Source organism: Siphateles boraxobius, unplaced genomic scaffold, assembly GCF_051911475.1.
Source record: "Siphateles boraxobius isolate OS27281-9 unplaced genomic scaffold, OSU_SipBor_1 65, whole genome shotgun sequence".
In the NCBI taxonomy this organism is placed as follows: domain Eukaryota; kingdom Metazoa; phylum Chordata; class Actinopteri; order Cypriniformes; family Leuciscidae; genus Siphateles; species Siphateles boraxobius.
Genome location: NW_027509192.1, coordinates 7,990,544 through 8,006,137, shown reverse-complemented (window position 1 = coordinate 8,006,137; position 15,594 = coordinate 7,990,544). Strand labels below are relative to the sequence as shown.

The 15,594-nt window shown below is 36.1% G+C and overlaps 2 protein-coding genes across 4 annotated transcripts in view; both read right to left on the bottom strand.

Annotated features, from left to right (window-relative positions):
• Positions 1-5,600: 5,600 nt before the first annotated feature.
• rassf10a (Ras association domain family member 10a) lies at positions 5,601-9,649 on the bottom strand. Its single transcript, XM_077210614.1, has one exon. It carries the CDS (start codon positions 9,528-9,530, stop codon positions 8,205-8,207), a length of 1,326 nt encoding a protein of 441 aa, XP_077066729.1. The 5' UTR covers positions 9,531-9,649; the 3' UTR covers positions 5,601-8,204.
• Positions 9,650-13,603: 3,954 nt separating this feature from the next.
• Positions 13,604-15,594, bottom strand: part of tead1a (TEA domain family member 1a) — a 40,258-nt gene continuing 38,267 nt past the window's right edge. For all 3 annotated transcript variants that reach the window (XM_077210613.1, XM_077210611.1, XM_077210612.1), the window contains one exon: positions 13,604-15,538. In XM_077210613.1, coding sequence (XP_077066728.1) covers positions 15,425-15,538 — 114 coding nt within the window. In that variant the 3' untranslated portion in view covers positions 13,604-15,424. The remainder of the gene's footprint in view (positions 15,539-15,594) is intronic.

Below are 15,594 nucleotides of genomic sequence, written 5' to 3'. Positions count from 1 at the left end.
TTGGAAATGACACACATTTAGTGAAATGTTTAATCTATAAAAATGCAAGAAATTATTTTCACAATATTATATTTACATTTTATTGGAAATTATATATTTCACTCTGTTTATATGATCACAGTTTTACATGTAATAATTCATGCATTTATGATGCTTTATCATATTTTACAGTTTAACACCATTGTGTGATGGAAATTGTGATTTTGGAAATTACGTTTTGAATTTTTTTTTTAAATAAAATAGCCGACTCCTTTGTCTTGCTGAGGCTAATTTCACAGCTAGCATTTTATGTATCCTGAATACAAACAAATAATTTTATTTTTTGAATAATTTTGGCAAAATTACATCTTGATTGGAAATGGCACAAGTACTTTGTTTACAAGTGATATTTAACTTTGGGTTTCTTTTTCTTCTCATGAAATTTCATCTCAAGCATTTAAATGACAAAAATCTCACCACATTAAAAAAAAAACATTTATTAGTGGCAAAATTGTTGTGGCATAGTTGTAATTTAATAATTAAAATATATATTTATTTATTTATTTTAAAATTATAATTCATATATCATTAATATTTATTTATTTAAATAATTTAACAATCCATATTGAAATTATTTTTTTCCCTTAATGATTAATTATTTGTTTATTAAATTAATTATTAGTTGATTCTATCAACAATATTATATTATTAAATGTAATAAATCATGTATTTATGATGGATAATAATATTTTTAGTTTAAAAGTGGGTTTGGGACAAGGGTAAAAGAATATAATCTACATAAAAGGCATCAGAAAATTTCAAAAGTCCAGGCATGGTAACATTAGAACAAAGAATTTTTAATTTTGTTTTTATCTCTTGACAGTTTCCTCCCTCTAAATAACCTCACGAGTATGCAGGTTCTTTGGAAAGAAAGCAGCCAACAACCAGGTGTAACAAGAGACTGAAACAGAAATTCTGGTTTTCTCTTTCAAAATAATCTGCACACACTCACACTTTGTTTCTCTTCCTCTCATTTCGTCAGTGCATTTGGGAAACATTTTGCAGGAAAGGGCGAAAAGCCATCTGTTTCCTGAGATTCATATTATGGGATGCATGAGCGTTAAAATTAGCATCCGGCACATTTTAACATATTCATTTTGGCTCATTTTTGCAAAGCGCATCTTCAGTCTGAGGAAAAGGTTTCGTTTCTCCAGACAGATTACATTAGATAACTTATAATGTCACCAGACTGGATTTACCATACAAATCTGGTAAATATATTTTTTATTTCCATAGCTATATCCAAATTCTTTGTTCATGTGAACCACAATTAGATGTAATGCAGGTGATTACTTGAATACAATAAACACATCATCTGTCATCATGTACTTCTTTGCTTCTCCTCAGGGTCAGATGAAGGATGTCCCGCCTAATGCACAAGTAATTACCTAATCCTTCAAACCATTTATCCACATTTGGGATGAAATATACAAAAACATGTAGTTTTTGACCTGACTTTTCAATGAATGTTGTTTGAATTTAGCTCTGTTTTTTGAATACAATACTATTAAGCATGCTTGCATCATTGTTATCCACTAAGTTGTATACAGGGTAACATTAGCCGATCTGATATGAGATTACAATCGCTGACAGGTAAAGTGGAAGCAAAATGGTTTTCTTTCTTTCAGAGCAAGTGTCCCAACTTGTTCTGCTGAAAAGGTTTTCCTCCACCCTATGCGTTTTCAATTTGAGACAATGGTGCTCTGGGAAAACAGGAAGTGTGCAGGATTTGTCAGGTGCGCTGACATCACTGTTTATGCTAATATTACTTGAAGTCTCGAGAAACGTACATTTAATAAAGCGCGTTTTCATACTTGCGTCTCACATTTTTGCATTCCACTTCTCTGCTTGTCTGCTGTTTTCTATGTGAACATGCACTAGATGGACGTATTTAACCGTTGCGCTCAAGTTTTTTGTCTTTTTGAGGCATCTTTCAACACTGCGTTCTATTAAAACAATTATTTTAGTTCCGCTGCCTCATGTTTTATTTTTGCATTCCACTGCACTGCTTTTCCATTGTTTTTCTTTGTAAACATGCGCTAGACAGACGCGTTTGACCTTTGTGTTTGCATCTTTTGCAGCATCTAAAAATGCGCCACTCAAGTCAATAGATCAACTATTAAAAAAAACATCTCTAGACCTTTTTTTCATTTCACTTCCCTGCATCTCACATTTTTAAAAGAAAAAAACTCATTCTATGTGAATGGCCCTTAAACTGCAAAGTTTGCTATTTCGATGTGTGCGAGACACAGAATGTAAGATTAACAATTAACAACGATATTATCAATTAATATTGTTGATTTTAATTTGGCTATGATTCAAAACATGCTTTTTTATATTATGTGAGCCTGCCATTAGATGGGCATCTTTGATGTTGCCCAAGGCAAAGTCTCGAGACTCATATTTGTTGAACCGTCAAAGATATTGTCTAATAACGCATGTTTGCATAGAAGAACGATTAAAATGCAGAGCCGTTGAACTCAAAAACATGTTCTGAGGAACATTGCGTCTGAGCCAGAACCTGTTTCTTCATGGACTGGGTTTGTCTTTGGCTGTCACTGGGGTCAAGGAAATGGGCCTGATGTGTTTACCTTTTGTAAATGAGTAATCCTTATTACAATCTCACATTCCTTTACTGTAAATCACTGCGGTCAAATGCAGAGAAATTCACACGCTATTTCGGACGGCCTCTTGATTCTACAAATCCCTCCACCAGCATTTCTTCCCAGCTTCAAAATACAGTTAAAACATTGTTTGCTTTTAATTGAAATGTTTATGCATTCAGACTCATATGATTCCTATCAGCTCATCCCTTATTTGTTTCTCTTGTATTTATGTCTCTTACATCTTTAATATATATATATATATATATATATATATTTTTTTTTTTATATATATATATATTTTTTTTTTCATATCATAATTTGAGTGTAAATACTGATACAACGTAAAGTGATGCTAAAAAGCCCACGCCACATGGCAGAAGTGTGGAAATGAACTAATCTCTGTGAGTGATAGCCAGGCACGGCAGATTCTCTGGCAGCTTTAATAATTTCACCATTCTGTCTGTGTGCACTGCGTTTGGAATTTAACTAAACTTCGCTATTGGCCGATCTTAATCTTCTCTTAAGGCATTGCCCTAGGAAACTATTATTTATAATCTTCTTGTGCAAGTCACATGAGATCACATAATGTCTCAGAGAGATTTCACCGCTCAATCTGTCAGTCCACGTGTGCATGTGTGTCATAGCAAGTACAAAGCTTTTCAGTCCGCGTATTTCAAAACATTCATGCAGAGCCGTCCAAGTGTTCATTCTGACTAAGAAACATCCATCTTTCTTTTTTAATAATATAGCTGGTCGGCTTGAGTGCCTCGTATATTGTGTGAACTATCGTCAAATGTGATATAACGTTCCCTATGAGCTTCTCGGTTCATTTCCCTAACATGCACTGTCATGTCACTATCATTCCTATATAAACAGGTTTGTAAATGTGTGTGTGTGTGGACATATGCTCTGCAACTTCTTATTTAACAGTGCTTTATTCTCAGCTGCTGAATGTACAAGAAGTTCCTCAGCTGATATTATTACTGAACATACTGAAACCTGTTTAGTGCTGCCTCACTATAGACTGAATATCACAAAAAAGCAGGAATTCACCTTAGCAGGTGCAGGAAGGGCTGGAGCGCACCTTCGGTGTTTAATCGTTTTGCAGAATGACTCACATGCTGCTCACAGAGTTAAATATTTTGATCAGTCACAGGTCTGGGTAGATTAGATGGTTAAGCGATGATCAGCAGTTCTCCGAGAAGGGGAAAACTACAAACCGGCCACAGGGTGTCGGGTGTCCAGGGCTCATTGATGAACGAGGGCAACGAAGGCTATCCCGTCTGGTCCGAGCCAACAGAAGGTCTACTGTTGCACAAGTCACACAAAATTTGAATGGTAGTTATGGGAGGAATGTGTCTCAACACAGTGCATCTCACTCTGCTGCGTATGGGGCTGTGTAGTCGAACAGTGTCCAACGTGCCTTGTGGGGTACAACGGGGCTAAAGGCGCACCAGGGTAAAAAGTGCCTTTGATTTTATTTCCTCTAAACCACTAGATGGCGCAAGATTTTCAAGATGCGTGTGGAAATTCGTCTGATTCTTGATGCGATGTTGCACTAATTTGATCTAATATTTGATGTTTTAAAAAAATGTTGCTGAAATCGCTATAATTATTGAATATATTTTGAGACCAATGTCGTCTTAATGATTTTCTGGTTTGTTCAAGCTAATTAAAGCAACAGTTTTTCTATAATGGAAGAATATGTAAAAGTATGGTATTTGGAGTAAAATGCGCCCCTGCTGTCGGGGCGAAAGGCTTAATAATTAATATGATAATAAACATCTGGCTGACTTCTCCATTTGTTGGCATGACATGGTTAGATTCAGATAGTTGATATATTAAGTTGGGTGTGAACCTTAGAAATAATCAACATATTTATAATGAAAACATCATATTTAAAAACAAATATGATGTTAATTATCATATAATAAATTACCATTTATTGTTACTACTGTAAATCTTTATTAAATAATTATGGGATCTCCTTCCTTTCAGAATATTTACTATATTTTTTAAATAATTTGGTTTCTGTATTTTTAAAAATCTATTTTTATATTAACATTTAAAGGACAGTATTGAACAAAAATAAAATAAACTCAACTGAAAATATTACAAACTTTGCTAACGTGATTGTTTTGAGCAAGTAGGCCTATTAACTCTGACATTATTAAAAACATTATTTTAACTAAAGTATTTGTATAAATCTGCACCTTTTGCATCATGCTGGTGATCCGTTACCCGCAAAATAAACAAACCACTTTTATGATTTATTTTCACACAAAATCTGTTGCTCCATCAATGAAACATCAAACACATATTGGTTTCTTTTCTGCAATAAAGCACAGTTTTCTTAAGTTGTGCCTTTAGCCCCGTTGTAGTTTTTGCTGCAGAGATGGGTGTCTAAAAGACATGTAAAGAAAAATAAAGTGGTGTTTTGTTGATGTTGTTTGTAGTGGTAGCTTTGGTAACCTACAGTGTCTTAACAAGAAAAAACGTATTATCATTCCTAATGATAAAAGCTGCATAGCCTGTTTTCTTAATGCTAAATACTACATGCTTCTAACAATGACTGCTTAATCTAGCCTAAGCGGTTAAAATTTGTCCGTTTTACAGTTGTAATCTAAGCTTAATCTAAGACAACAATTGCTGCTCATTCCATGCATTAACTTTGATGCCAAGTACAAAACTGAAACACTTTTTTGCCTTTGAGGTATTTTTTTCATGTGTCAATCATTTACGCATCACTTTCTGTAATGAATGACAGCGGTTATTGAATATGCCCTTACAAAATGAATGCCCTTCTTGTATTAAGATCTCATTGTAAGACGTAATTTAAAGTCCTTAACAGAGTTTTTGAACGATATGCCTTTGATCCTGCCAAAACTGTACTGGTGATATCAATTATGCTTGTGTAATGAGCCTGTGTCGGCTCAGAACCCATAAACGCACTGGTTCATCGTCACAAAACCCCTGCTTTTATTTCAGACAGATAAAGAGGACAATAAATAATAGCATACATTAGATCTACGTTTTTACAATACAGCAGTTCTTGGATCCCATGGATAATCCTAAAGGTTTTGTTGAATGTCATTTTCGCCCTCTCAGCATGCCTCCTGATTCAACACGGAATGTTTGTCCCACATTGGTACGCTGTGCATCTCTGCTCCAGCTGTTCTCGAATCTTTTCCAAACCCGTCAGAGCTCTTGTTTATTCAAAATGGTTCAATCCAATCCGGATTAATGGCGCTTTATCATCTGTCCCCTCCTCCTCCTCTTCGACTTTAATCACAGGACACACTGTTGCCAACAGGAAACCAGGCCCAGAATTTTCCCCTTTTTAAAATGATTTCCGATGGATTTGCTTCATTTTGATGGGAAATTAAATGCCTAATTAATAATTGACAAATAAATGGCTCTTTTTTTTTTTTTTTTTTTGCCTAAATCTAGTTGCGTACTAAGTATAAGTATACGCATTTCAGTTCTCTTTGGCCCGGTTTCTTAGATCTTAGTTCGATTAGGACATTAGAGTAGCTTTTATAAATTTGCATTAGAAACAAAACATTACTGGTGTGCATCTTGAGACAAAGCAAGTTGCTTTCAGTTCAAACAACTCAAACATGCATTTTAGTCTGGGACTAGGCTAAAGCTTTCTGTGAAACCAGGGGTTTAACTTTTAATTTGATGTTGTTTATATGATAACTTGAAGAGATGGAACATAAAAACACTGTTTTACACAATCGCCAGTTTTATCTGTAAATTTGGAGGGTGCTGACCTAGGGCTTTTCCAAATACCATAATTCATCTGTTTCAAAACTACGTAATTGAGAATGAAGTGGGAGGGCGGCTCTATCCCTTTTCTTCCTCTGTTTTTAAACATCACATTTAAGGCTTAACTCTTAATTCCTTTTCATACACCACCGAATCCCTGAACTCGGTGACATTTCTGCATTGAGGGTTGGTTGGATGGATGCCCTGCCCAACCTTAAGAAACTTTGTGTTGGTTACTCTGCCTGAGCCGAATGTACAGTTTGTGGCATGTTTTTAGTGTATATATGACTTTATGCTTCATAATGCATTTGTACTACAGCAGCAAGAAAGTTTAGAGTTTGATTTTGGCATTAATTCTAATTCAGATGTGGTTATAATTCATAAATGACTTTGTAAGCATCCACATATTGAGATGAAATTCTGCAACAGCATTCATAAAACATATTTGGCAATCCACTTGGAAATCAAATGGATTGTCTGAAATTAGTCAACCACAAAATACATTTGATGCTGAAAGGTCCCTTGTGACAAGAAAATGAATGGGTATAAAGGAAAAGATTAAGCAGGAATGACTTAACTGCAAATTCTTGGACTGTACATCTAGTTTAATTAAAACAGTCTCGTTTTGACATTGCTTCAGTCTATCTCTTGTAAGCAAACAGGGATTCACGCATCAGCTCCTCAGAAGTATGAATAAACAGCAGTGCTTCACACGCAACTTTTGATTCCCACAACATTAGTTCCCACAGGTCTGAATGTTTTCTGGTTATGCAAATTGATTCCTTGTGTAAAAGCTCTAAGTGAATCATTCTAATTAGTCACCTGGTGAAGATGGAAGTGGTTAGCACTATTTTATCTGCCTAAATGTGGTACAATAAATAATTCTAGACGTTTAAAGACCCCGTTAAATAAAAAATTAGAGTTTTGTGGTTTTTAGTCGATGTGCGTTAACTTTGAGAAGTTGTATATGCTAAACGTTGATAAAATTCACTATAAACATTCATATTTGCAATGTTACTCTTCTACTAAAAATTACCAAAACAAATTGATGACTCATCCTGCACTACACTTATTTTAGTCCAATCAGATGCTCTCTAAAAGGAGAATGCCCCGCCCCCTAACACCACCCGCAATCTGACTAGCAAATCATTGTTCATGGGTTTGACACAACTACAGCTGTGCTGGTCAGATTTCTGTCCTGTGTTAATATTTCCTGTTGAAACAGGAAGTGTAGTTGGGCCATATCAAAAGGCGCATCCCTTTTATTTTTAAATAGCCAACAGTTACATCCCAGCCACAAAAAAAAAACTGTGATCTTCTACTTGCTATTCATTTGCTAGTCAGTCTCATTATAAAGAGCATTTGATTGGACAAAAATCCATCATTCCATCAGAATCATCAATATTTTCCCAGAAAAAAAAAACACTGTAAATTTTATATTTAGAAACAGCGAAGCTACATGCACTAAACCACAAAAATCTAATTCTAACATTTAAACATAAGGCTACATAACACAAATACATAGTGTTGGTATTATAACATCAGTCAGCACACAGTGGACATCTCTCAGTCTATGCATTGGTTAATTAGTTATTATTTGATAAGCTGCATCTTATAAGCGATTCTCCATTTGTACACGTGAGGCAATTAGAGAGTAACACTAAACTGGTATAATTTACATGCATTCCTCTCTTATAAAGAGAGAATATTACTGAAGTCTAGAGAGGCGAAATATTCCCTGAGTTCGCGTCGTATTGAATGATTCTGGGCCCATTACGAATTCACCTGTCACACAAGTGACTCGCAAACAGGTGCGTTATCCGAGTCTTGGCTGTGCATTGAACTCAGTCCGGTGTCCGAATCATCATCATTGCCGCATGTTTTTGACAGTCCCCTCGCCTGCTCTACCCAAACATTGTCTTTGTCTACGGAAGGCAGTTGTTCAGTTTTTCCCTCATCTTTGCTGTCATCAGCCTGTTTCCCCTCCAGCTCGTCTAATCTGTGAACCTTTTCAAGTAATTCCCTCAACTCCTGTTCCTTCGCGCCCAAAAGCTCCTCACTCATATCCAAGTCGCTCTTCACCGTCTCCAGATCAGTGTTCAAACGCAACCCGATGTATAAACTCGTATCCAGCTGCGTTTTGATCCTCTCCTCCTCTAATTGGAGTTCATTGTCTGTTAGGAGGTCCGGAGCAACTGAGACCGGTTCCTCAGGGACAGAAGTCACCCTGAGAGCCGTTTCTTCTCCAGCGCTGTCCGCGTCTTTGTTGGAGAGCTCCTCCTGCCGCCGTCTCATCCACCTTTGGTTGAGTTCTTCTTGTATTTCACCTGTAAGTATCTCCATCAGAGCCTCCCTCTCGGTTAGTTCCTCCTGCAGTTGAATGACTTGGTCGCAGCGTGACGCGTATTCCTCAAACTGCGCAAAGGACGCGTCCGGATGCGCGCTGGAATCCGTATCCAAGCCCTGTTCGAGCAAATACGTGTCTTGCACATAGTTAACGCCGTGTAATTTCATTCTGTCAAAGTGAACTTTTGATTCATACCTCTCGATTTCACTGTCCAGCTCTTTTATTCGCTGTACCTGCTGTCGAATTGTATGATCCTGCGAGATGATCAGATGAACGAGTGTTTCCATTTTCTCCGCAGATTTGTCTTTGGAAACCTCCTCTTTCTTTTTATTAATTTTATCCAACTTTCTAAAAGCCTTTCGCACAATCCTCCGCTGTTTTTCCTGTGTAAATGGCGCGGTGGTTTTTGCAGTGCAGGGACTGTCTTTGCTGAGCACGACCCGAGCCTCGGCGCTCCTCGGCCCGCTGTTGGGCAGCGACGCATCGCTTCTGACCAGGACGAAGCGCACGTTTTCCTGCTCATCTCCCCAAGCGCCCCACAGCCGAAGGATTTTCGTTTTATTCGGCAGAATCCGCTCAAACCCCCTCCATTTCTCCACGATGCAGTAAGACTGTGGAGTACCGCTGAGCATCGCGCCTTGCTGTAAGGTCTGGTCCTCCAGCAACACTTTTACCACGTCCGCGCAGGTGGTGCGTCTGGACAGTCCGGACACCAGCTTCTCCTCCCGGCATACCCACACCGAGATTTTGCTCTCCTCTTGTTCCATAACGATTCACATCGAGGCACTTTCACATTCATATAATGTTAGACGGGGTGAAAACTTGATCAACTGGAGAGATGACTCGTCCCGCGCGCTCGTCACTGTGAACTGAGGGTTGTGTTTGTCCATGAACTACAGCAGCGTGTTTCTGAGGGCTCAGGCACCTCCCAACATCACATGACTTTATACTCCAACTTCACTCAGTGTTGATAATAATGCACTGAGGTGATCATAAACACATACTGAGAATATCGGTGCTACTTGTCACATATTTAGTCCATTTACGCCACTGAATATTTATCAGGATATGGCTATGTTTTTCTGAATATGCACAACATGGATTTTTTAACATTTCCATCAGAATTGCTCGTGGAGGGAAAAAAAAGAGATATAGGCTATAGTTCACTGAATAGCCTAAATGTTAATCAATAGCGGGCATGATGTCACAATGGAATCTTCCATTAAACACACTGTAATTTACAAAAATCTGTAATTTAAAAAAAATGTAACAAAACTATGTCACAAATACATTTTTGAAACAATAAAAATGTTTTACTCACACAAAAATATCAAACCTTTCTTTTGACAAACAAATATTGTAATTCGTGTTTTCTCAAACTGGGGTTTATGAAAAGCTAATAATTACATCATAAAATGTGAAATTTAAAATAAACCATTAAAAAAAAACTTCATAAAGTAAACATTTTATTACTTTACCTGCATGTCATTAACCAAAATCAGAGAACCGTGAACTGAATGTGTTGTTCAATTATTGAAATTAAACTTTATTTTAAGGTGACATGGTTAAACGTTACTTTAACCTACTTACTATAGAGTTACGGTTAGGGTTAAGGTTTAGTTTAGGGTAAGTTGTTATGCATACTTCACTGTTATTACTATAGTAAGTACATGTAGTTAATTAATATTGCTCAGTATGCTACTTATTTGGATAAGTGCAATGTAACTACGTCACCTTAAAAAAAAATAAAGTAGGCTATAGGCCTAACCTCAAGAGGGATGCTTCGAGGAAATATTTTAGATCAAAGGGTTTCGGCAGAGCAAAATGTCTGGGAATCCCTCTTGTAGGCTAATTAATAAATGACAATCATTTGTAACATTTACAACGTGCCCCGATAAATATTAGTGACTTGCCAGACATTTAAGAAAATCTCCCTTGTCCTGAGAACACAGGTCAACAAATGATATACAGTATATAAAGCATTATATAACGTATAATCTTTGTTAATATTATTGGTGTTACTAGTTCTTTAAATTGAGGTGCCTACGTCTATTCATGACGCAATATGATAAAATGAGATTTAGACCATACTAGCCAGGCCTATATAAGATTAAGCCTGTAAAGTGGAGATTCTTAGACTGAAAAAGGTCAACGACTGTAACGTAAATCACTACACTGGTATTATCCAGCTGTGAATAACCGGATGTCCAAATTTCCCATCGGTCAGTGCGGATTTAGGCCGTAATATCCACAGATGAGAGAGAGGGCAAAATACAACTTTCGTGGTGAAATAAGCCGTCGGGATTATATCAACAGTTCTGCAGTGCTAATACAGACCTGTCGACATCTGTAGAGCTCTGAGCTATATTAATTATGTACAGTTAATAATACTAATAATATATTGTATATAATAATTTTCTCTCTCTCTCTCTCTCTCTCTCTCTCTCTCTCTCTCTCTCTCTCTCTCTCTCTCTCTCTCTCTCTCTCTCTCTCTCTTTATATATATACATATATTATAATAGGGGTGTAACGATACCCACATGTCACGATTCGATACATACATATCATGTAGGCCTAGTATATGTATATGGGTGTAGGCTTGGACTTGGTGGTGGTTACCCAGTGCACAGGACAATAGTGACACCAGAATAAAAATATTCATGATTCTAAAGCTGAAAATACAGAATTATTTTGGACGAATATGCTTGCACTCTGTCACTGACTGGATATGTTACCAGTAAAAAGTGGCCTACAATATTTTAAATATAAGACATTTGGCATTATCAGGACTCACAGATACTGTATTCCCAGATTGCATTATTATACATTATATTCAACATTATATAGCAGTTTAATGTAGTACTGACACTAAAACTCAGAAAACGTGATTTTTTTTCTCTCACAGTCATTTTTTATTTTGGGTGAACTATACACAATACTTATTATCACTGTCCACGATACACATTGTTTGGTTTTTGTATTCCGATATATTGTCACATTATATATATATATATAAATATATATATATATATATATATATATATATATATATATATATATATACAATAATTTAAAAAAGAATTAAAATATATATAAATCTATATAATAAAAGTATATATATTATTCTATTAACTATTATTATTTTGATTAATTGTTTCATATAATAAATAATGTTGATTTAATTTGTAGTTAATTTGTATTCAATTTTAGTGGAAGAAAACGGTAGGCCTAATGTAGTGCATCATTATTGACAATGTACTGCCACATAGTGGTTGTAATAAACATTACATAGCCAATGTTTTTTAGCGTCCAACAAACAGAGCCACATGTCATTCATACTGGCAGAGGTGGGCACAAATACATCAAAAATTATTTTGTTACAAAATACAAATACTGGCTCATGAAATGTAACAAAATAAAATAAAAAATACTGATGTGAAAAATGTATTTAAATAAAATACAAGTAGCCTAATTAGTATTTTGAAAATATACAAAATACTCCCACAATAATCTAAAGTCTTTTTTTTATTACTGAAAGGTCAATAACACAAATAGTAGCAATAACACAAATATGAGAAATGTGTAAATTCAAAATTGCAAAGTAGCAAAATAAAACAGTATGGTCATTTCACTAAACCTCTACAGGGCCTGAAATAGCTCACTCTGAAATGGCATGTAGCTAAGTTCACATCAATGGTGTGGTAAGCTGCCCTTAATAGCAAAACGTGTTTGATGTAGGCTACGTAGCCATATTATCACCGTTACTCTACTCGTGCCTTAAAGGACAAGTTTGATATTTTACACTTAAAGCCCTGTTTTAAGATCGTTTCTGATGAAATAGAACGGTTAAGATTGAAATTTGGACAAATGCTGCTTTCCCAAGAATTTTAGGTTTCTGTGTTAGCCCTGACGCGTATGGCTTTTCCATAGTAGAATCGCGCTGCGTGCGCAATTACTGAAAAACAATAGGATTGATGATTATATTATACAAAATCAATATCAATATTTCTCATATGTAATACGTTTAAAAACGTGTAAAAACTGCAGATGGATGTTAAATTGTGAACGCTTGCTTAGCATGGAGAATTCAGTGGAGTTACGACAGACGCGCTGTTTCATAATAGGTAGGGCCTATGATGTCCTTTTATGAATGATAACACAGTGCATTGGTCTCATAAGGCACAATTATTTTTAAGTGCAATATGTGCGTGTGTAGACTGTATATTTTTCACAAAACACTATACCTTAATGCCATTTTCAAGAGTTCAAAACTCATTCACTTCTTTGAGGGAGCCCGGTCTACAGGCTGTTTAATTTAAGTAATTAAATACGTATTAAAAATACATTTAATTGAAATACTGCCCATGTCTGCATACTGGCAATATAGTCTATTTGTTTATAAAAAACATGTGTAAACAAACAATAATGGACCTTTTCACAGACTGTGATGACGTGTTTTAACAGTCATCAGCATCGTAAATCCTGCAAAGTTTTTAATATTTTACTTTTTTCTAAAAATGTCTACAATTATAACAGTTAATTCTATTGTGATACAGCTGCTATGTGGGAGTGACGGTCAAATTGACAAATTTCCGTCTCTCTTTATTTTTCCTCTTTTGAAAGTTGTGAAAACACTATTATGGAGTTTTTCTTTTGCTATTTGAGCAAATGGGATCACGAAAAATACATGTAATGTAAGTTCGTGTCTCATTCACGGCTATAGAAGTTTACCCAAATATGAAGACTTCGCTTCTGAGAAACCTGAAATGTGAAAAGGGATAATGCTATAGCCTAAACTAATTAGTTAGTGCAGAGAAAATAGAGAAGCTCAGTCAAACAGTTTGCAGTACAAACACTAAAAGTTTATTTTCATTTTCTTTTCGTGTCATTCCCTCAAGGAAAATATACACGATTGAAAACAATAATTTGACAAGAAAGTCCACCTATTAAAAAGCTACCCAAACTCAGCGTTTCAGTGCTCTCTTAACTGAAAACAAACTGCCATCAAATACATTAGTGTTCCGTTTTAATGCTCATTTTACTAACAAACACTCTGTAAAACATGACAAAAACAAACGAACAGAACCCACAATCGTGTGTGGTAAATAAGACTGAAATCAACAATTTGATTCAGATTAAGCACTGGAGTCACTCATCGGTCTGGTTGTCGTTGTAAGTAACATGTCATTTGATGTACATGAAATCTCTTTCCCTATATACATGACACCACGGCTTTCTTTACAGGGTGGAAAATGAATTTCTGACGTCTCATTTGATTCACATTGAAATTAAAAATATATTTCCAACAATTCATTATTTTCCCCAGCTTTTTAAAAATGTCAAAGGCATTATGGTGATAGAATCCAAATCTGACCCTTTTTTTTTTTTGGCGTGTCCCATTTTCTGAGCTGAAAAAAAAGGCACTTTCAACACCTGTAGCTTTCACTTGGCATCAACAAAAGTGATAGAATGTGTTTATTTGGTGTACAAGAGAGAAATGCGACCTACTTAGGCTTGACAAAAGAAAAATGTGGCAGACATTTTTTTTGTGGGACAAAATACAAACATCAAGTGAGGTTATATACTTTTACTCACAAATAGACAAAGTCTGTGATGATAAACACTAAGGCACAATATGCTTTGGTGATTTTGCTATCTAAATTCCCTTTATTGTGTAGCCTATTCTGATATGGGAAGAAATAACGTGCTAGTTTCTCAAATCTGAAGTATGTAAGTTATTTCTTTGCTTCAACAGCGACTCCTAACGGAATTTCCTCGAAAAAATGTTTTATAGTCCCGCCCCCAAATCACGCCATTGGTCGTGTCAGTGTTGTTGCCTAGGTCGCTTAAAATAAAAAGTTAACCCATGAAATGGCTTTACTTATTTATAACGCAGAAAAAGTTACATACTTTAGTTTTAAATGCAAATAAACAAAAACTGATTAAGGTTTGTGTTTGCCTTGAACTATTTTTAAAGTTTCTATGAAGAAAATGATTTGTTTTCACAATGTGTTTTAGTGTTTTAGTACTGGAACAGCCCATGTGCAGTGTAAGGCAGGTAGCTCCACATAAATAATACAGTACCTTTTTATGCTCTTTCATTAAAGTTAAATCCACTCAATGTGAAAAAACAAAACAAAAACAAAGACCAGGGGCGAATTAAGCCTTTGAAATGTAGTTCGATGTGATAAAAGGCTGAACAACAGAAAGAAAGCTTCCATGTACTATGACAATACAACTTTATATAAGCAATGTTCTTTCAAAACACATTGTGGTTTAAAACACCAACCGAGTTAAACAGACATCCAGACAAAAATAACAAAACTGTACCTTTCACCCACGACAGGTTAAAGAAAAACAAACACCAAAACACGAGTGATGAACAAATTATAATGTAATTATTCATTCCAGACCTCACCCAAAAAAAAAAAAAACGTGACAAAAAGCCTACTGGGGTGGGACTGACAGAGGCACAGCCACTTAAAATGAGGTTGTGAGTCATCCAAAGGCTTTTCTTAGTCCGTCAGGCTTTGCCGCTCTCGTCAGCTGTGTAGCCTAAAAGCCTCAGTGAATATAAAGTCTCCACTGTTCTGTCTGTGAGTGAGCAGTGGGTCACCGACTCACTGACCGCTGTTAGTGTCACTGCTGTGAGTTGAGAGCCTCAGTCTTTGACCAGTCTGTAGATGTGATGCTGAGCGCCGTGCTCGCTGTTTGAGACCTCGAACACGCAGGCCATGCACAGCAGGGTCTCTTGAGTGTCTCTGTTCGTCACCACCTGCAGGAACAGCGCGAGAAAGCCGGCTGTTAGAAATCGCCAACACGAGGCCACAT

Coding starts and splice junctions, on each gene's coding strand:
- rassf10a (XM_077210614.1), bottom strand. CDS start 9,530: ATGGAACAAGAGGAGAGCAAAATCTCGGTGTGGGTATGCCGGGAGGAG.